Source organism: Pan troglodytes, chromosome 5 (assembly GCF_028858775.2).
Source record: "Pan troglodytes isolate AG18354 chromosome 5, NHGRI_mPanTro3-v2.0_pri, whole genome shotgun sequence".
Classification (NCBI taxonomy): Eukaryota; Metazoa; Chordata; class Mammalia; order Primates; family Hominidae; genus Pan; species Pan troglodytes.
The window spans coordinates 163,443,144-163,466,805 of NC_072403.2; the positions used below are offsets into that span (position 1 = coordinate 163,443,144).

Genomic DNA, 23,662 nt, shown 5'->3' on the forward strand with positions numbered 1-23,662 from the left:
TTCAGCTGAGCCACCTGTTCCCATGGTTACAGCTTAGGCCAGGAACTGCACTATCTCTGGTTTTAAGCATCCTACTCTGCCCACCACCAACTCTCCTTTCAATTCCCTTAACTGGAATAGCCCCATTGCAACAATGCTCTGACCTCATCAGGACCTCTCAGTCATTGATCCTATTCTATTTTTTCAAACTCCTATATTCCTTTATTTTCTTCCTATCTTCATTTTCTTGACTATCCAGCTTAAATTCTATGATCCATCATTATAATGACTCCCTTGTAAATACAATCACTTACCTTGTTCCTCTCTCTATCTTACTTTCCTGGCATAACCCTGACCTTGGTTGAAGGTAACTATGTTCCATTTTCTCAAACAATGGAAACATATAGGAGAAAAATCATACAATTGAGCTGACTGGTTTCATTTTAAAATCATGACCATAAACCTCAAGGGCTCACTCAGCACTGCTGGGTAATTCCATTGTGTTTCCCTGTACGGTGTTCTCCAAATGTTAGTCATTCCTCTATCATCTGTATGACTTTTGCTGTATCTGAATACTACCTATGCAATCATTTACTAAATAATTTAGCTTAAGTTGATTCCAATTGAAAAATGTACCCATATCCTAAACCTTGACCTAGACCAGGGTTGGCAAACTATGGCCCATAGTTACCTGTTTTTATATGGCCCATAAGCCAAGAGTCAGTTTTAAATTTTTGGTTGGTTTTTTAAAAAAAGAATAATAATATCTTATGACACATGAAGATAAGTGACATAAAATTCAAATTTTGGGGTCTATAGGTAGTTTTATAGGAACATAGCCACATTTGTTTATGTTTTGTCTCTGGTTACTTTCACACTCAAACAGCAGGATTGAGGGGCTGCAAAAGAGACTACGTGTGGTGCTCTTATCATTTTGTCCTGCTCATCCACAAATCACAAATAATAGGGGTACAGTTATAACTCTACCGTGTTTGGTAAAGTACCGTATGTATTGTACTATGGTGACATTTACTTTACTTTTAAAATTACCAGAGCTTACTCATCATGTTAATACAAGAAACGTGGATTTTGGATGTCATACTTTTAAGACAGTGGATAGTAGATTATATTTGTAGAATTAAATGCCAAAGCATTATGTTTACTATAAACATGACACTATAGATGTGCTAAAAGAATACTTAGACATTGACATAACTAGACTAAGCACTTGTTATAATATCCTTAACTCACAGAAAAGTAACAGTTAGAAAAATTAGAAAATTTAAAATGGAATATCTGACCACAGCAGAATTGTCTCACAAAAATAAAAGATAAAATGAGGCTGCAACCAAAGTCAGTTTCTGAGTGGTTAATTTATTAGCCAGGCAAGGAGAGCCATTTACCAATGTTGAGTTCATTAAATCATGTTTAATTGCTGCAGCCAAAGAAACGTGCTCTTAGAGAAGATAAACTTGCCTTTCAGTGAGACTGGTTGTTCAGGGTTGAGGATGTTGGGAGCAACATGAACATATTTTTGCCTTAAAAACAAGGCAAATGATTTTCTTTGGCTCTTGACAAGTTCACAAATGTTAACAATACTGAGCAGTTGTTATTTGAAATATCAGTGCTAAGACTGAAGTAATCAAAAAAAGCCTGTGTGGTGAGAATATTTTAAGAGAAACAGAAAACACGAATTCAGTACAATCTGAAGTAGAATCTGATAAGATGTGTTAAAACTGATGACGGTAAAAATATGTGTTCACCAGAAAAGGGTTTAATTTGGTACATTTACAAAGCTTTTGAAAATTAAAAGCCTGTGGTTTTTCATGATATTATTCATCAGCAAACACATCACAGAAAATATTTGTATTTATCAGGCATTATTAAATCAGTAGTGTAAATGTTGAACTTCATCACTCTTGTGGACTTAACCGTTGTCACTTCTACAAGTTTTTGCTGGAAATAGAAACCATATATCCTGACTTGCTCTGATGCACAGAAATTTGATGGATCAGTGGTGACAATGTTTCATTTCAATTTTTTGAACTCAGGGCTGAGATTGAAAGTTTTTCCAAATAAGAAACACAGCCTTCAGTCAGTATTATTGAATACTGAATGGCTTTGGAAATTAGCTTTTGCTGTAGAGTTGGTAATATTTATTAATCAACTCAAGGTATAATTACAAGGTAAGACAGTACTATATGCAATAACGGCTAATGTTGTTCTAAGTACAGGCTGTCAAGCTGTCCTATATCCTTTCTGTGCTGATGAAATTTAAAACAAGATGTGAAATCTTCACTCTCACACAAATATTCAGCCCTCAATGCACATGCAAAGGAAATTCCCATATTTCAAAAATATATTAATATTCAACTGCAATTGAGGAGCTTCCATCTAACCTTCAGCTGGAAGCTTTTAATCTGCAGCGTAATGACATGCTAAAAGATAAATATCAACATAAAAATCTAAGTTAATTTTATAGATGCCTTCTGAGTGATTAATATGCTCAATTTAAATCACATGCTTATGAAATGAAAGCAATAGTTAGCAGTACCCATCTGTGTGAATGACATTTTTAAAGATGAAACATGTAAATTTTCATTCCAGATAAGCATTAAGAAGTGGAAATTTGGCCAGGTGTGGTGGCTCACGCCTGTAATCCCAGCACTTTGGGAGGCCGAGGCAGGTGGATCACCTGAGGTTGGAAGTTCGAGACCAGCCTGACCAACATGGAGAAACCCCGTCTCTACTAAAAATACAAAATTAGCCAGGCGTGGTGGCACATGCCTGTAATCCCAGCTACTCGGGAGGCTGAGTCAGGAGAATCACTTGAACCCGGGAGGTGGAGGTTGTGGTGAGCTGAGATTGTGCCACTGCACTCCAGCCTGGGCAACAACAACAAAAAAAAGTGGAAATTAGGAATAAATTTTGATGATAGGAAACACTAACTTTGAGCCTTAGTGAAGAAGAATGTTATTCATCCCCCAAACTAATTCTGTTCTTATTAGTAGTAGACTTCAGCTCTTCTAGGGAAACCCCCAAAGGGAAAAAAACTTTAGGAATAATTGGCTGCCAGGTGATTCACAGGACAGAGGATTCAAAGAAGGCTCGTGGAGCTCTTGCTTCACCCCAGACTTTCCATAATCCTCCGGATTGGTTGACACTTTTCCTATAAAAAAACATGTGATGTGGTCCTTCTGGCAGTCCTTTGCTAGAAAGTGCTTTCTCCTAGAACAGAAAAATGTTAACATTGATTGCCCAGTTTATCCCTCTAAATTTTTCCAAGAATATTAAACTATTTTAAACTTGCAATTTCACAACTGAAAGATCACTTCAGTAAGACCATGAATGGTGGTATTATATTATATACAATAAATCTTTTTGACTAGTTAAGAAAATACCAATTAAAACAGAATTCAAATGTATTGAATTTACAGTCAAATAAACATCATATAGGACCAGAAAAATATGTTTATTGTAGGTGTTTTTTAGAACCTTATATTTACCCAACTAAAATGTCTTGAAATGTACTTTACATTTTTGATAAGATGTTTTTTAAAAGAACAATTGTGATTTACCTTAATAGTGAAACTGAAGGTCTTTCAGTTGTTTATTTTTCATAAAGTGAGCTCTCAGTGGTTCTCTAAGCTTAGCCTATAATAAAGTTATAAGATGGATCACATTTATTTTAGGTGTAAAAATATATTGGAAACAGTCATATGTATGGGGAAAAGATAGAAAATGGACCTTAAAATAAATGAAATGAAATGTATGAAAATCTTTGGAAATGACACCGACAAATTGTTTGACAACCAACTTTATGTCACAATAGAACAAATAAGGGACAGGGGATCTGTTTTAGGATGAATTAAAGTCATTGCTGAAGAGTGTTCATTTATTAGATAAATCAAATAAGGATCAGCAAACAAGCGAAACAAGTCTAGGAAAGGACTGAGAATGGCTTTAAAGACCTTTAAGAGCTGCCACTCGCTTGGAATAGCAGGTTTCAGTGGTCTGTACGTCACCAAGTAATCTTCTGGTAGATGACTGAAGGAGCTGCTTGCAGGCTTTGAGAACATTTCGTTCAGCGGGGACTTAGTCCATTCAGGCTGCTATAACAAAAATACCTTAGACTGGGGAATTTATAAACAATAGATATTTATTTCTCACAGTTCTGGAGGCCGGAAAGCCCAAGATCAAGGAGCCAACAGATTTGGTGCCTGGTGAGCTCCTCCTATTCCTTACGGATGGATGGCACCTTCTTGCGGTGTCCTCTTTTTTTTTTTTTTTGAGATGGAGTCTAGCTTTGTCACTCAGCTAGAGTGCAGTGGCGTGATCTTGGCTCACCACAGCCTCTGCCTCACGGGTTCAAGTGATTCTCATGTATCATCCCTCCTGAGTAGCTGGGATTATAGGCAGCCGCCACCACGCCTGGCTAATTTTTTGTAGAGATGGGGTTTCGGGCTGGTCTTGAACTCCCGACCTCAGGTGATCTGGCCACCTTGGTCTCCCAAAGTGCTGAGATTACAACCCTGGGCCACTATGCCCGGCCTGTCTTGCTATATCCTCACATGGAGGAAGAAGCAAGGGAGCTCACTCAAGCCACATTTTTTAAGTTTCAAAAATGTTACTTTATATATAGATATAGATAGATATGTCCTTTTAAGAAAGAATTTTGCTTTTGAAAATTTTTTCTTCATTTACAAATTTTAATTTTTTTTTTTTTGAGACGGCATCTCACTCTGTCGCCCAGGCTGCAGTGCAGTGGCTCAATCTCGGCTCACTACAAGCTCCACCTCCTGGGTTCAAGCGATTCTCCTGCCTCAGCCTCCCAAGCAGCTGGGACTACAGGCGCCTGCCACCACACCTGGCTAATTTTTTGTATTTTTAGTAGAGACGGGGTTTCACCGTGTTAGCCAGGATGGTCTTGATCTCCTGACCTCATGATCCGCCTGCCTTGTCCTCCCAAAGTGCTGGGATTACAGGCGTGAGCCACTGCGCCGGCTAAAAATTTTAATGTGTTTTTTAAATTGACATATGATTGTATATATTTATGGGATTCATAGTGAAGTTTTGATACAAATAATATATAGTGACCAGGATAATTAGCAGATCCATCATCTCAAACATTTATTATTTCTTTGTATTAGGAACATTCAATATCCTCCTTCTAGCTATGTGAAACTATATAATGTACTATAGTGAACAGTAGTCATCAAACAGTGGTATGGAACACTAGAACTGATTCCCCTTGTCTGGCTGTCACTTTGTATCCTTTAACAAATCTGAGCCACTTTTAGAAGGGCTAATGTCAATCATGAGGGTGGTGCCCCCATGACTTCATCATTTCCCAAAGGCCCCACTTCTTAGCACTATCACAATGGGTATTAGGTTCCAACAAATGAATTTGGGGTGGCGAATACCAACATTTAGATCATAGCAAGTGTTTAGGAAAATACTAAAATCAAGCCTACTCTTTTAAACAACCTTTAGACAATTAAAATGTCATAGGAGTGATTTCAGTGACAAGTTTTCAATCGGAAGTCAAAAGCTCCAAAAGTTATCATATTACAAATGTTCCCGTGAGAAACATGTACATCTGTAAAACAAACAAGCAAACAAGCAAAAGGAGGAAACCAGAGTTCTAAACTTACGACACCACAAGAAAACTCCAAAACAGAGGTCTGTACGGAGGTATTGTGGGCCACACGGTGCTGCCCACACACGGGGTTTTGTGAGAGGTCTGGACTGGAACTTGTTTGTACATTTTTTCTTCCCTCCTTTGCTTAAACTGTTATCAGACCTAGAGACCGCCCCCCTCCAACTCCCAGCCTGAAATGTTCTACCACCATGGTCCCAGCTAGCCCAAATCGTCACCTCCTCCAAGGTCCAGACCTCGGGGTCCCCCCAGCTCAACTTCTTTGACGTCATCACATCATCAGATGCTGCTTGAAGAGTCACTTGGCTCATGTCTTGATATCCCAGAAATCTCAAAGGCTTCTGGGGAGGGTTGAGCCAAGTACTTTTTCTGCCTCCAGTTACCACAAAATCACATTGTTTTATACAGAGAAAAATCTGTTTCATGCTGATTTTTAAAGACTGTGCAAATTTATATCTTCTATTCTCATGAATAAGAGCTATAAGGTTGACCAAAGTGAGCAGAATTAGGCTTTATGACATGGGATTCTTAAACAATTGGATTAGAGTTAATGGAGAAGGATTTCCATCTGGTTCTCTTCCAGGTGTCTTGAGTTTTCATCAATTTTGTGTTTCCTCTGGCAGTGTTGGTTCATTGAAAATTTAACAAGTTTGGCCGGGCGCAGTGGCTCATGCCTGTAATCCCAGCACTTTGAGAGGTGGAGGCAGGCGGATCACCTGAGGTCAGGACTTCGAGACCAGCTTGGCCAACATGGTGAAACCCCATCTCTACTAAAAATACAAAATTAGCAGGGCATGGTGGCGCATGCCTGTAATCCCAGCTAGTCAGGAGGCTGAGGCAGGAGAATCGCTTGAATCCAGGGGGCGGAGGTTGCAGTGATCCCGAGATCGCACCATTGAACTCCAGCCTGGGCAACAAGAGCGAAATTCTGTCTGAAAAAGAAAAGAAAAGAAAAGAAAATTTGGCAAGTTTGTAGTGGTTCTACTGCAAGGAAAAACTACAACTTAAAAATGTGTTTACTCCAAATTGTACTATTAATAGGAGATTTCTGAAAGCCTAAGTTTTCATTAAGAACTTTTTCTTTAATGGTGCATCAAGTGAAAGCCTTGAGATGATTCTGGATTAGATATATGGCAAAGTTACCGTGAGATCAAAAGCCATTGTCCAGATGAAGAAATCCTCAGGGTCGATATGAGTGCACATAGGATGACTGATGGAATCCAAGAAAAGCTGCCATAGCTCTAATTTTGCCTTTTTGTGTTGTCTTTAGAGACATGCTCTTGCTCTGTTGCCCAGGCTGGAGTGCAGTGGTGTTATCTCAGCTTATTGCAACCTCCGCCTCCCAGGTTCAAGCGATTCTCCTGCCTCAACCTCCCAAGTAGCTGGGATTACAGGCATGTGCCACCACACCTAGCTAATTTTTGTATTTTTAGTAGAGACAGGGTTTCGCTATGTTGGCCAGGCTGGTCTCGAACGCCTGACCTCAGGTGATCTACCTGCCTCAGCCTCCCAAAGTACTGGGATTATAGGCATGAGCCACCTCACTTGGCCCCGCCTTAGCCTTCTGAGTAGCTAGGACTACAGGTGTGCACCAGCGTGCCTGGCTAATTTAAAAAAAAAAACAAAACTTGTAGAGATAGAGTCTTGCTGTATTGCCCAGGCTGGTCTCAAACTCCTGGCCTCAAGCAATCCTCCCACCTGTTTGATTTCATGTGTCTCAAACAGCATAGGAGTCTACTAAAGGCTTTTTTTCTTTTTTTTTAGAGACAGAGTCTTGCTCTGTCACCCAGGCTGGAGTGCAGTGGCTCGATCTTGGCTCACTGCAACCTCTGCCTCCCAGGTTCAAATGATTCTCCCTGCCTCAGCCTCTCGAATAGCTGTATTACAGGTGCCTGCCACCATGCCCGGCTAATTTTTGTATTGTTAGTAGAGACAGGGTTTCACCATCTTGGCCAGGCTGGTCTCAAACTCCTGACCTCAAGTGATCCACCCATCTCAGCCTCCCAAAAGTGTTGGGATTACAAGAGTGAGCCACCGCGCCCGGCCCACCAAAAGCTTTAAAGTGAGGTGAATGCAGATTCCATTTTCAGATTCTGCTACAAATTGTGGGACCTTAAACAAGTTACTCATCTTCTCTGTGCTTTAGTGTTATGATCTGGAGCCTGATCTTCACTCTACCACTTACCCTGTACATCTTGGAAGTTTTATTTTATTTTCCTGTGACTGTTTCCTTGTCTTGAAGAAGGATTATTCTAACATCCACTTCATAATCTTGTTTCATTTAAGGAGATCGATCATACGTGGGAAGCACTTACAACAGTGCATGGACGAGCACGAGTATTTCATAATGAGCAGCTGTGGCTGTTACTAACACTGGTATTACTAGTACCCGTACTTCCAGGCAGGGTTGTTCAGAAGGTGAAATGAAAGAACGCACACCAGGGCAAGCTACATAATTTGTGGACCCCGGTACAGAATGAAAATGCAGGACACCTTGTTCAAAACTTCCTAAAAACTTCAAGACTGGGACAGCTGAGTATTAAACCAAGCGCAGGACCCGGACCTGCACAGGTTGCACGCTCGCAGACACATTTGCACACAGTGGGTGCTAAATAAATTCTCCGTTCACCCTTGTGAAGTCTCCTATGCCTCACTCGCGCCAGCACCGTTCACAGTGCCCACTGGCTGTATTTATCGCTGACATAAGGATGAGGACTGGAATTGCATTCACTGCAGAGTCCCACCGGGAGGACAGACCCTTATCCCCGCCGACTCCCCCAAGTCGCCCTGGCAGCGTCGGCCGCTCAGTTGCAGGCCCTCGCCACGGAGGCCACGCTCGGGGGTTCGGGGTCCACCCCGGCCTCCTGCGGCCGGGCCACCCTACTCGCGCGCAGCCGGGCGCCGCCGCGTCCCGGCGGTGTTTACCCGTTGCCCGAGGAGACACCCGCGCCACCGCCGGCTCCCGGCGCCGCCGCTTCCTCAGGGCCGGTTCCGGGTCCGAGCGCGCCCCCGGGCTCGGGTCGTCATGAGCCGCGGCCGCTCCTCTGGCTCCGGGAGCCTGGACTGCACCAGCCATATCGCGCTGGGTGCCGCTTCGCCAGCGCCCGAGGTACGGTCCCAGCCGCCGGCCGCGCGCGGGGGTGGCCCTGGGGATAGACGACCCAGGAGGGGCCGAGGTTCCCCTGATTTGCACCCTTTTCCTCCCGGAGGCGTGGGCAGAATCAGAGCAGCTCTGTGCCCGCGAGGGCTGTGGCCTGGGACTGCCAGGGCGCTGATTTCAGGAGGGGATGGGCAGGACCGGAGTTTGCGGAGCGCGTCTGAATTTTAGGTTGTGCCACGCTGCTTCTCTGACCATTTAAACCGGTGAAATTCGAAAGACTGTGGCCGGGCAATTCCTCCCCGCCACCCCTGGGAGCAAAGAATTCCTTCATTTAACTTTCCCTGCTTAGCTACTGAAGTGTGCTTCGGAGCAATTTCTGGAAAATCTGACGTGGTAGGAGGAGGGCCAGCCCGGAGTAGAGTCACTGGCCCTTTCGTTGCGAACTAATCCAGAAACGTTGGTAATTCAGTTGCTCCTGAATGCATCTACTCATTTACTCCCAGGAGTTACTTAGGTACTGGGGACTTTCAGGTATTAGATGTACCAATGCGCGCGCGCACACACACACGAACATGCGCGCATACACAGACGCTCGTGCACACACGCGAACACGCACATACGCGAACAAACACGGGCGCGCACACACACGAACACGGACATATGCATACTTGGGCGCACAAGAAGATCTGGCTGGCTCAGCCTGGGTTAAGAATCCCCCTTTGGCCTTGGCATCGGGGCCCACCGGGTATCGTGTGTATTGGGAGTAGTTGCCAGAGATGGGGGAATTGTGTTCAGCTCAACTGCTAACCGCAAGTAACTCACCCAATTAGCAAATGATGGAGGATCTTTCTTTCTTTCCAGTTTTGGACTTTTCCTACCACGCTGTGTACTGACCATAGATATCCCTGGGGGATGTAGTGGATTCAAAACATGAGTTGGATTCTCCAACGTGCCATCGGAATTCTTCTAATATTCAGCAGCTTTGACTGTTGTTTTACATCTGACCTGTATTTAGATTTCTCTGATTCCTGGAATATTTGTGGAAAATAAGTACCACTGTGTGCAAATAAAACTATTTTTTCTTTCTTTCTAACTCAGAGGCCAGTTACTAGATGTTTTTTCTTTCATCTGACATTTTCATATTTGACTTTATTAATTTTTATCCCAATGTGGTGTCTTAACCATACATAAGTATGTGGTATTTTTATATTATTAATATATATATATTTTTTGGTGAGCCCATTGAAAGTAAATTACAGCCATCATGATTCTTTCTCTCTCCTTTTTTTCTCTTGTTCTCTCCCTCCCTCCTTTTCTTTCTTTCTTCTTTTTTTCAGACAGGGTCTCACTCTGTTACCCAGGCTCGAGTGCAGTGGCACGATCTCGGCTCGCCGCCGCCTTGACACCCCTGGGTTCAAACGATCCTCTCACCTCAGCCTCCAGAGTAGCTGGGACTACAGGCATGCCACGATGCCTGGATAATTTTTGTATTCTTTGCAGAGGCAGAGTTTTATCGTGTTGCTCAGGCTGGTCTCAAACTCCTGAGCTCAAGCGATCCACCTGCCTCAGACTCCCAAAGTGCTGGGATTACAGAGATGCACTACCATGCCTGGTTCCCTATGACCTTTCATCTGTAAATACTCTGGTGTGTTATCTCCTATGAATAAGGGCATTCTCTAACGAACATACAATGATCAAAATCGGGATGTTTAGCATTGTGACAATAATATTATCTAATATACACGACCTACCAAAACTTTGCCAGTTGTCCCAATTATGCCATTTATTGCCAATTTTTTTTCCATCTCAGGATCACACACTGTATTTAGTTATGTCTCCAGTCTCTTCAAACCTGGAACAGTTCTTCACATTTTTTTTGTTTGTTTTTTTGTTTGTTGTTTTTGTCTTTGATGATACTGACATTTTTGCAGAGTCCAGGTCATTCATTTTATAGAGTAAGTTTCTCTGATTGTCCTTCGTGATTAGATTTTTGGGTAGGAATAACATAAGAGATGTTATGTCTCAGAGTATCACATCAGGAGGGGCATATATCAGCTTATGCCATTATTGGTGATGTCCCCAACTGGTGGCCTCTGCCAGATTCTTCCCCTTTAGCAATAAATAAGTAATCATATTAGTTGAGTAATAATACTGATTCAGATAGAAATTTTTAGCATAAGTCACTACCTACAAAAGGAAAATGTCCATTAAGCATGAGATTTTAATTGGCTTAAAATAACTAAATTTTATTGAGAACAAAAGTAGCTGCAGAAAAGGCAGCATTTATTACAATTAAATGTTCAGTTTGCAAAATACTTTATCTGAGATCATCTTATAATTTAGATAGGCAGGGCAGAAATTTCTCACTATATAAGATGAGGAAATAGCTTACTGGATTGGAAATGATGGAGCAGGGACTTGTATCTTTCTTTCAAAAGCTTTGTACTTTTCCTACCATGCCAGACTGAAAAACATTAAATTACAAAGCAGTGATAGTCTGTAACTTTCTGGAAAAGTAAAATACTGTAGAGACTGAGATACTAGTTTTAGACTCAAAACTAAATTCAAACCATCCTGATTATACCACTCATCTGTGACATCTTGGTCAAAACAATTAATGTATCAGCATTTTAGTTTTTTCTTCTAAAACATGGAATCATAAAACTTATCGCATAATGTAGTTTGAGGATTTCACAGTTAATAGATGTAAGGCACTCAAGAGAGTGTCTGACAGAATAAGTGCGTATCAATATTAGCTATCGTTATTCTTTGTAACTTTTGGAATTTGCTTTGGTGTCAACACCACTGCACCTACTCCTACCATCATCACCAATGCTTCCATCAGTACTTCAGCCACCATCTCAATAGTCAGTGTTTTGAGAATCTGTAAGAGGGACAGAGGATACAAAAATGAATTGGAGACTGACCCTGCTCATAATGAAGAACTGACAGTTTACAATCCACTTTGGGAGGCAGAGGTGGGTGGATCGCTTGAGCCCAAGAGTTTAAGACCAGTCTGGGCAACATGGCAAAACCCCATCTCTACAAAAAACACAAAAAGTACCCAGGCATGGCCTGTAGTCTTAGCTACTTGGGAGGCTGAGGTGGGAGGATCACTTGAGCCCAGGAAGTTGAGGCTGTTGTGAGCCTTGATCGCACTACTGCACCCCAGCCTGGGCAACAGAACAAGACCCTGGCTCAAAAATAAAATAAAAATTAAAAAAGAGTTTACAATCAAGAGAAACAGACACATAAAAAGATTACTCCTTCATCCACACTAAAATTTAATGCTGCACTCTTCTCAAGTTAGATTTACCTATAATGCGATCACCAGCACAGCCTTACTGGGATTGAAAATGTGACAAATACTAACAGCAATATTATGAGAATTGAAGTGGAGCAGCCCAAACATGAAGGAAAGAGATATGCTTTGGGGGAAGTTTACAAACATAGCTTTCAGTAAGACTGCATAACTTTGTTATGCATTTGAAATAATGCTACCCAGTGAAAATGTGCTGGGTGCGGTGGCTCATGCCTGTAATCCCAGCACTTTGGGAGGCTGAGGCAGGAGGCTCACTTGAGGTCAGGAGTTCGAGACCATCCTGGCTAACATGGTGAAACCCCGTCTCTACTAAAAATACAAAAAGTAGCCAGGCGTGGTGGCGGGTGCCTGTAATCCCAGTTACTGGGGAGGCTGAGGCAGGAGAATTGCCTGAACCTGGGAGGCAGAGGTTGCAGTGAGCCAAGATTGTGCCACTGAACTCCAGTCTGGGTGACAGAGCGAGACACCATCTCAAAAAAAAAAAAAAAGTGACCTAATTATAAAATAGGATCACCAGTCGGCAAAAAGCTGTAGCGATAGTTTTGTGGAAGGTGCTTGGATTCCAAATCCTCTGACACCAGTGAGAAGCCACAGACATAGGGTGGCTTGTAGGCTCTCTTGCTGTGGCAGTGTTTTCACATACCTGGAAAACCTAGATCAAAGTTACAGCTCCAGTAGATACCATTGTTGGGAATTTGAGCATCTCTTTCCTTTCTGTAAAACAAGGGTTAATTAGAATAACTATCAACAGAATTGTTATGAGAAGCAAATGTAAATAGCAACACACTCTATCAGCAGCTATAGTTCCTCAAAACAAAGGACTTAGAGCTGGTCATAGCTAACTATAAAGGAGTTAAAGTCTGTTTTCCTTTTTCTTCCCATCATTTCTACTTTTAAAAACCTCATATAAAATACATATAACATAAAATTTGCCATCTTAACTTACCAATGTACAGTTTAGTGGCATTAAGTACATTCACATTGTTGTGCAACCGTTGCCACAAGCCATCTTCAAACCTTTGTTCATCTTGCAAAACTGAAACTGTACTCATTAAGCAATAACTTCACATTTCCTCCTCCCCACAGCTCCTAACAACCACCATTCTACTTTCTTTCTTTATGAATTTGACTATTCTAGGCATGCTGTATAAGTGGAATCAGACTGTATTTGACTCTTCTAGGCACACTGTATAAGTGGAATCAGACTGTATTTGACTATTCTAGGCATGGTGTATAAGTGGAATCAGACTGTATTTAACTATTCTACCCATGCTGTGTAAGTGGAATCAGACTGTATTTGACTATTCTAGGCACGCTGTATAAGTGGAGTCAGAGTGTATTTAACTATTCTAGGCATTCTGTATAAGTGGAATCAGACTGTATTTGACTATTCTAGGCATGCTGTATAAGTGGAATCAGACTGTATTTGACTATTCTAGGCATGCTGTATAAGTGGAATCATACTGTATCTGACTATTCTAGGCACTCTGTATAAGTGGAATCAGACTGTATTTGACTATTCTAGGCATGCTGTATAAGTGGAATCATACTGTATTTGACTATTCTAGGCACGCTGTATAAGTGGAATCAGACTGTATTTGACTATTTCAGGCACGGTGTATAAGTGGAATCAGACTGTATTTGACTATTCTAGGCACGCTGTATAAGTGGAGTCAGAGTGTATTTAACTATTCTAGGCATTCTGTGTAAGTGGAATCATGCTGTATTTGACTCTTCTAGGCATTCTGTGCAAGTGGAATCATGCTGTATTTAACTATTCTAGGCACGCTGTGTAAGTGGAATCATACTGTATTTGACTATTCTAGGCATGCTGTATAAGTGGAATCAGACTGTATTTGACTCTTCTAGGCATGCTGTATAAGTGGAATCATACTGTATTTGACTATTCTAGGCACTCTGTATAAGTGGAATCAGACTGTATTTGACTATTCTAGGCATGCTGTATAAGTGGAATCAGACTGTATTTGACTATTCTAGGCATGCTGTATAAGTGGAATCATACTGTATTTGACTATTTTAGGCATGGTGTATAAGTAGAATCAGACTGTATTTGACTATTCTAGGCATGCTGTATAAGTGGAATCATACTGTATTTACTATTTTAGGCACCGTGTATAAGTGGAATCATACTGTATTTGACTATTCTAGGCATGCTGTATAAGTGGAATCATACTGTATTTGACTATTTTAGGCATGATGTATAAGTGGAATCATACTGTATTTAACTATTCTACGCATGCTGTATAAGTGGAATCAGACTGTATTTGACTATTCTAGGCACGCTGTATAAGTGGAGTCAGAGTGTATTTAACTATTCTAGCCATTCTGTGTAAGTGGAATCATGCTGTATTTGACTCTTCTAGGCATTCTGTGCAAGTGGAATCATGCTGTATTTAACTATTCTAGGCACTCTGTATACGTGGAATCAGACTGTATTTGACTCTTCTAGGCACGCTGTATAAGTGGAATCAGACTGTATTTGACTATTCTAGGCATGCTGTGTAAGTGGAATCATACTGTATTTGACTCTTCTAGGCACTCTGTATAAGTGGAATCAGACTGTATTTGACTATTCTAGGCACGCTGTATACGTGGAATCAGACTGTATTTGACTCTTCTAGGCACGCTGTATAAGTGGAATCAGACTGTATTTGACTATTCTAGGCATGCTGTATAAGTGGAATCATACTGTATTTGACTCTTCTAGGCACTCTGTATAAGTGGAATCAGACTGTATTTGACTATTCTAGGCACGCTGTATAAGTGGAATCATACTGTATTTGACTCTTCTAGGCACTCTGTATAAGTGGAATCAGACTGTATTTGACTATTCTAGGCATGCTGTGTAAGTGGAATCATACTGTATTTGACTATTCTAGGCACTCTCTCTGTATAAGTGGAATCAGACTGTATTTGACTATTCTAGGCACTCTGTATAAGTGGAATCATACTGTATTTGACTATTCTAGGCATGCTGTATAAGTGGAATCATACTGTATTTGACTATTTTAGGCATGCTGTATAAGTGGAATCATACTGTATTTGACTATTCTAGGCACTCTGTATAAGTGGAATCATACTGTATTTGACTATTCTAGGCACTCTGTATAAGTGGAATCAGACTGTAGTTGACTATTCTAGGCATGCTGTATAAGTGGAATCAGACTGTATTTGACTATTCTAGGCATGCTGTATAAGTGGAATCAGACTGTATTTGACTATTCTAGGCATGCTGTATAAGTGGAATCATACTGTATTTGACTATTTTAGGCACGGTGTATAAGTGGAATCAGACTGTATTTGACTATTTTAGGCACGGTGTATAAGTGGAATCATACTGTATTTAACTATTCTACGCATGCTGTATAAGTGGAATCAGACTGTATTTGACTATTCTAGGCACGCTGTATAAGTGGAGTCAGAGTGTATTTAACTATTCTAGCCATTCTGTGTAAGTGGAATCAGACTGTATTTGACTCTTCTAGGCACGCTGTATAAGTGGAATCAGACTGTATTTGACTATTTTAGGCATGCCGTATAAGTGGAATCATACTGTATTTGACTCTTCTAGGCATGCTGTATAAGTGGAATCAGGCTGTATTTGACTCTTCTAGGCACACTGCATAAGTGGAATCAGACTGTATTTGACTATTCTAGGCACGCTGTATAAGTGGAATCATACTGTATTTGACTATTCTAGGCACGCTGTATAAGTGGAATCAGACTGTATTTGACTATTTTAGGCATGCTGTATAAGTGGAATCATACTGTATTTGACTCTTCTAGGCATGCTGTATAAGTGGAATCATACTGTATTTGACTATTTTAGGCATGATGTATAAGTGGAATCATACTGTATTTAACTATTCTACGCATGCTGTATAAGTGGAATCAGACTGTATTTGACTATTCTAGGCACGCTGTATAAGTGGAGTCAGAGTGTATTTAACTATTCTAGCCATTCTGTGTAAGTGGAATCATGCTGTATTTGACTCTTCGAGGCATTCTGTGCAAGTGGAATCATGCTGTATTTATCTATTCTAGGCACTCTGTATACGTGGAATCAGACTGTATTTGACTCTTCTAGGCACGCTGTATAAGTGGAATCAGACTGTATTTGACTATTCTAGGCATGCTGTGTAAGTGGAATCATACTGTATTTGACTCTTCTAGGCACTCTGTATAAGTGGAATCAGACTGTATTTGACTATTCTAGGCACGCTGTATAAGTGGAATCATACTGTATTTGACTCTTCTAGGCACTCTGTATAAGTGGAATCAGACTGTATTTGACTATTCTAGGCACGCTGTGTAAGTGGAATCATACTGTATTTGACTATTCTAGGCACTCTCTCTGTATAAGTGGAATCAGACTGTATTTGACTATTCTAGGCACTCTGTATAAGTGGAATCATACTGTATTTGACTATTCTAGGCACTCTGTATAAGTGGAATCATACTGTATTTGACTATTCTAGGCATGCTGTATAAGTGGAATCATACTGTATTTGACTATTCTAGGCACTCTGTATAAGTGGAATCATACTGTATTTGACTATTCTAGGCACTCTGTATAAGTGGAATCAGACTGTAGTTGACTATTCTAGGCATGCTGTATAAGTGGAATCAGACTGTATTTGACTATTCTAGGCATGCTGTATAAGTGGAATCAGACTGTATTTGACTATTCTAGGCATGCTGTATAAGTGGAATCATACTGTATTTGACTATTTTAGGCATGGTGTATAAGTGGAATCAGACTGTATTTGACTATTCTAGGCATGCTGTATAAGTGGAATCATACTGTATTTGACTATTTTAGGCACGGTGTATAAGTGGAATCATACTGTATTTGACTATTTTAGGCACGGTGTATAAGTGGAATCATACTGTATTTAACTATTCTACGCATGCTGTATAAGTGGAATCAGACTGTATTTGACTATTCTAGGCACGCTGTATAAGTGGAGTCAGAGTGTATTTAACTATTCTAGCCATTCTGTGTAAGTGGAATCAGACTGTATTTGACTCTTCTAGGCACGCTGTATAAGTGGAATCAGACTGTATTTGACTATTCTAGGCACTCTGTATAAGTGGAATCATACTGTATTTGACTATTCTAGGCACTCTGTATAAGTGGAATCATACTGTATTTGACTATTCTAGGCATGCTGTATAAGTGGAATCATACTGTATTTGACTATTCTAGGCACTCTGTATAAGTGGAATCATACTGTATTTGACTATTCTAGGCACTCTGTATAAGTGGAATCAGACTGTAGTTGACTATTCTAGGCATGCTGTATAAGTGGAATCAGACTGTATTTGACTCTTCTAGGCATGCTGTATAAGTGGAATCATACTGTATTTGACTATTTTAGGCATGGTGTATAAGTGGAATCAGACTGTATTTGACTATTCTAGGCATGCTGTATAAGTGGAATCATACTGTATTTGACTATTTTAGGCACGGTGTATAAGTGGAATCATACTGTATTTGACTATTTTAGGCACGGTGTATAAGTGGAATCATACTGTATTTAACTATTCTACGCATGCTGTATAAGTGGAATCAGACTGTATTTGACTATTCTAGGCACGCTGTATAAGTGGAGTCAGAGTGTATTTAACTATTCTAGCCATTCTGTGTAAGTGGAATCAGACTGTATTTGACTCTTCTAGGCACGCTGTATAAGTGGAATCAGACTGTATTTGACTATTTTAGGCATGCTGTATAAGTGGAATCATACTGTATTTGACTCTTCTAGGCATGCTGTATAAGTGGAATCAGGCTGTATTTGACTCTTCTAGGCACACTGCATAAGTGGAATCAGACTGTATTTGACTATTCTAGGCACGCTGTATAAGTGGAATCATACTGTATTTGACTCTTCTAGGCACTCTGTATAAGTGGAATCAGACTGTATTTGACTCTTCTAGGCACGCTGTATAAGTGGAATCATACTGTATTTGACTATTCTAGGCACGCTGTATAAGTGGAATCAGACTGTATTTGACTATTCTAGGCACGCTGTATAAGTGGAATCATACTGTATTTGACTATTCTACGCACTCTCTCTGTATAAGTGGAATCAGACTGTATTTGTCCTTCAATGACTGGCTTATTTCACTTAGCATAATGTCCTCAACGTTTCTTCATGTTGTAACATGTATCAGAATTTCCTTCCTTTTTAAGCTTGAAATATATTCCATTGTATGCATATGTCATGTTCTGTTTATCCATTCATCTGTCTCTGCACACTTGTGTTGTTTCTATCTTTTGGCTGTTGTAAATAATGCTGCTATGAAAATGAGTGAACCAATATCTCTGTGAGACCCTGCTTTCAATTTTGAGGGATATATACCCGAAGTGAAATTGCTGGATCCTACGGTGATCCTATTATTAATTCTTTGAAGAACTGCCATACTGTTTCCATAGTGGCTGCACACATTTTACATTCTCACCAGCAATGCACAAAGGTTTTCATTTCTCCACATCCTCACCCCCACTTGTTATTTTCTGTGTGTTTTCTTCCTTTATTGTAGCCTTTCTAATGGGTATGAGGTAGTATCTATTTCCATTTTTTAAAGAACCATTTCCTCCCTCTTCTGGTTTGCTCTGTTTTTTTTTTTTTGTTGTTGTTCTACTCCTTTTTCTCAAAATCAAGTTTAAGAAGAGATCTGACTCTAGTTGCATGTCTTCATATAAACTTAAGTCAGAAGCCTTGTCTAGATATAAAGAAAACCAGTCTCCACCCCACCACTCCCAAAAAGAGAATATAGAGAAAAAGAAACAGAAGGAATAGGGAAAAAAGAAAACATAAATGATAGTTGAAAGAAATACAAACATATCAGTAATTATGATAAATATATATGGACAAAATGCTTAGTTAACTAAGAAAAGCCATATTGCATTAAAAAAATCTAAATATATACTATTTATGAAAGACACATTTAAACAAAAAGATATGGGAAGGTTGAAAGCAAAAGTGTATAAAAATGTGTATCAGGCACATAACAACCAAAATAAAATTGATTGGCTATATTAATATTATGCAAAATACTTTAACACAAGAAAAGCATTAGTAGTGGTAAAGAGAGTCACTAAATAATGATAAAAATTTCATTCATCAGGTAGTTGTAATAATTCTAAATGTATATGTTCCTAAGAACACAGCATCAAAATAGAAAAACAAAAATTGACAGAAGCAAAAATCTATAAGGACAAATAGACAAATCCACAACTAAAGAGAATATTTTAAACATATCTCTTAGTATTTGGTAGATCAACCAGAAAAAATTTGGTAAGAGAGCTGCTAAAAGTGCTAAAGTGCAAATTTGGTGAAGTCACTGTGAAGAATAGAAATATGTAAAATATTTGGGATGTGGCTATAAAAATTAACAGGATTATTTTTCCCCAATTACCCAAGGGAATAAATGCCTTTCGTCTATGAAATAATAAACCAGACAAAAGCTTAGAAATTGTACTCTATTGGTAGGAAGTGAATTAGATGAGTAATTAAATGTTTCCCCTTGTTTTAAATTAAAATGCTTTATACTATTAAAAATAATGACTATCTAATTGTGAGCAAACGTTAGACAAACCCACCTTGAAGGACATTCTACAATATGTTGACCAGGACTCTTCAAAAGTGTCAAGGTCAGGATTTGGGGAGACTAAGGAAAAATGAAAACTAAATGGCTTCTGGACTAGAAAAAGGACATTAGTGAAAAAAAAAAACTGATTATATTGGAATAAGGCCTATTACTTAGTTAATAGTGTTGTAACAATGTCAATTTCTTGGTTTTAATAGATTACCTTAGTTGTATAAGTCGTTATTATTAGGGGAAGCTGGCTAGAGGGCATATAGAAACTCTGTTTTGTTTTGTAACTTTTTTGGAATTCTAAAATTATTTCAGAATAAAAAAGTCTCAATAAATGATAACCAGTTAATCCGTTTACACATCCAACTTCATTTTAGCTTTAACATTTAGTTTCTCTTGGTATCTATCTGCTCTTTGACCACCTGGCTTTAGAGATGAGATAAAATCTTCAAAGAAAAGGTAGGGGAGAGCTTTTTGAATGCCAAACTTTTTCTTTGCATATTTTAAAGAGACTGCTTGTGTATTTACTTACTGTTACCAAATATAATGTGTAGTGTATTTCAAACAATAGTGAATACTCCTTGGTTTGTACTTGAATTGAGTTGACTAATAATTATAAAGACTTACTTTTTCCCATGTTCAAGGACAACTTGATTTTTTTTAATTGAAAAAGGGAGTAACATTTGCTGAGCCAGGAATTATTTATGCTGTGCTCTTTTACCCAAGGTTTCCTTATTTCTTTGTTTTGCTTCCAACTTTCTTTCCTTTGAAATTGGTGCTTTGGTGGCTTTGATCTAAGGCAGAGAAGTTCAAAGGCATTGCTGAGGCAGAGCAGTAGCACCTCATTCTTTCTCTTACTGATACCAGCACAGCTATTGCTGATAGTTTATATATCTACATGTTCAGATATTGCTTATAAAAATAACTGTCTAAACCAGGCATGGTGACCCATACCTGTAATCCCAGCAACTCAGGATACTGAGGCTGGAGGATCGCTTGAGCCCAAGAGTTTAGAGACTGCAGTGAACCATGATTGCGCCACTGCACTCCAGGCTGTGTGCAGAGCAAGACTTTGACTCTAAAAATAATAATGACAATAATAATTAGTAAATAATAAATCAATAAATATCTGAGTTCCCTCATTAGTGCCATAGGGAGTGGGTCAGTCTCATAAAAATAAATATCTGAATTGTATTTCTGAGTAACTGAAATGACTTCCTTTTCATTGACTGAATTTCCCTTATGCTTTTCTTCTTGAATCTTCCTTATTAGCTTCATATAAAAATGCATTTTTCAGCATATTAAGGCCATCATAGTCTAACCTCAATGTCTGTGCAAGAAGGAACAATTTTAAGACTTGACTATAATTGTCCCATTTCCCTAAGTCTTTTCTACTTCAGACTAAAAGAAATGGATAGTTGAACACTGAAAAGGAACTCTTATTGTTGAAATCTTATGAATGTTTGGAGTAAGCAAAAATGAAAACTCAGGAGGAAATGGGAACCATAAATATTCTGCTTAGTGAATCATACATTGTATTAGTCACCCACTTGACAAACATTTATTGTCTTAGGCACTCTGTTAGGCACTGAAGATAAAGAACTTTTTTCCTTGACCAACTCTAAAATGAGTGCCCATTTTCAAGCAGGTGCTCTTTTAGATACGGTCCCCCTTTCACAAAAGTTATATCCGCGGCCAGGTGCGGTGGCTCACGCCTGTAATCCCAGCACTTTGGGAGGCTGAGGTGGGAGGATCACGAGGTCAAGAGATGGAGACCATCCTGGCCAACATGGTGAAACCCCGTCTCTACTAAAAATACAAAAAATCAAAAAATTAGCTGGACATGGTGGTGCGCACCTGTAGTCCCAGCTGCTCGGGAAGCTGAGGCAGGAGAATTGCTTGAAACCGGGAGGCAGAGGTTGCAGTGAGCCGAGATCACGCCGCTGCCCTCTGGCCTGGCGACAGGGCGAGACTACATTTAAAGAAAAAAAGTTATATCCTGGTGTGAGAAATAGATTTTTAAAAAGTAAACAAATAGACAAACAAGGTAATTTTAGAGAGTGTTAAGTCCTTTGAAAAGAAAATAAAGCAGAATAACAGGATGGAGATGGAATGGGGTGAGGGCTAAAGTCTAGTCTGGGTAGGGTGGGTAGGGTTGGCTCCCCAAGGAGATAACATGCTGAATTGGAATAGTCTTAGAAACAGCAAGAGCGGTGCCAGGCCCTTGGGTGGGAATGAGCTTGATGTGTTTATTTTTATTTTTATTTTTATTTTTTTGAGGTGGAATCTTGCTCTTGTCACCCAGGCTGTAGTGCAATGGTGTGATCACAGCTCACTGCAACATCCGCCTCCCAGGCTCAAGCAATTCTCCTGCCTCAGCCTCCCGAGTAGCTGGGGTTACAGGCATGCACCACCACGCCCAGCAAATTTTTGTATTTTTAGTAGAGATGGGGTTTCACCATGTCGTCCAGGCTGGTCTTGAACTCCTGACCTCAGGTGATCCACCTGCCCCAGCCTCCCAAAGTGCTGGGATTACAAGGGTGAGCCACCGCGCCCAGCAATGTGTTTAGAAAGAGTGCAGTTTGTGGAATGTTCCTCGATTTGGGTATATCTAATGTTTTCTCATGATTAGATTCAAGTTAATCATTTGGGGCACTTTTGGCAATTGGATAAGAGGTGTGTTTTTCTCAGTGCATTGCAGATGGAACCTTGTGCCAGAAGACAAAAAAAGGCTGCAAAACTGTTCCAGATTCAACAGACTAAAGATACTTGGCAACTACATGCAATGCATTTATTGTTTCTCTAAGGAACATTATTGAGATAATTGGTGAATAATATAGTGTCATTGTTAAATTTCTTGAATTTGACAATTGTATGAAGAGGAATGTCCTTGTTCTTAGAAAATACAAGCTGAAGTGTTTAGAGGTAAGGGGCCATAGTGTGTGCAAATTGCTCACAAATGATTCAGCAATCATATTGTAATATACGCATAGAGAAAGGAATACATCAAATGTAGCACAATGTTCTCACAATTGGTTAATCAAAGTGAAACATACTTGAGTTCCTTGGATTATTCTTGCAACTTTTCCATAGGATTGAAATAAAAATGAAAAAAAAATTATGTGCCAGGCAACAAATGGAGTTAAAAAGTAGAAGGCATTGTTTCACTCCAACTATGGAGCTTACAGTTGAGTTAGGTAAATAATAATTGTTAATAAATAAAATTTTTATCAATTTTACCAATAAAAAATAATTGATAATAAATAAAATTTTAAAAATGAAGAAGGCAAACATGGCTAGAGTAAATATATGGTCTCAGAGAAGGACCTAGAGGGACAGACACAATGAACAAGCAGAATTACACAGTGTGCTGTAGCAGACCAGGGAGGGACAAGGGATGGGAAGTTTTGCTGAGGTTACTGGGGCAATGGTGGTGGTGGTCAGGGGGTGATGCTGACCTTGATGTGCCATCAGGACATGCAAATGATGGTTACTAGACGGTTGGAAATGTCAGTCTCTAGTTAGAGATGCAGATTTGGGAGCCATTAGATACTGGAAGTGGCTGAGATCGCAGGAGGGCATGAAGTAAACCCGTGAGAATGTCCCAGTGATGAGGAGAGAGCGTCGAGGACAGAACCCAGCAAATATCAAGTTGTGAGTGGGTGAAGGAAGTGAGCTGCAGTAGGGACTGAGTGGAGGGCTAGAGAAGTGGGAAAAAGGAGAGACGCTCAGAAGAGAATGGGGGCGTGAGAGTAAGGAGGATTCCCCAGCAGTAAGTGATTTGTGTGTCAAGGCCCAAAAAGGAGGTCAAGTCAGGTAGAGAGTAAAAAGTGTCACCTGGACTTGGTGGCCTGCGGAGCTGCCCGCTGGCCCCCTGGGCACTTCTCTTAGTCTTTGTCATTCATTCTACTCCTAGGAGCTGTGCTGCCTGCAGACCTTCTCTGAGAGGTTCCGTTCTCAGTGGCCTGCATACTAG

General features: G+C 40.0%; 1 protein-coding gene across 1 annotated transcript in view; it reads left to right on the plus strand.

Annotated features, from left to right (window-relative positions):
• The first annotated feature begins 8,383 nt into the window (after positions 1 to 8,383).
• CCDC170 (coiled-coil domain containing 170) overlaps positions 8,384 to 23,662 on the plus strand; it is a 128,348-nt gene continuing 113,069 nt past the window's right edge. The window contains exon 1 of the mRNA XM_527540.9: positions 8,384 to 8,747. Within this exon, the coding sequence (XP_527540.3) occupies positions 8,664 to 8,747 (84 nt within the window). The 5' untranslated portion in view covers positions 8,384 to 8,663. The remainder of the gene's footprint in view (positions 8,748 to 23,662) is intronic.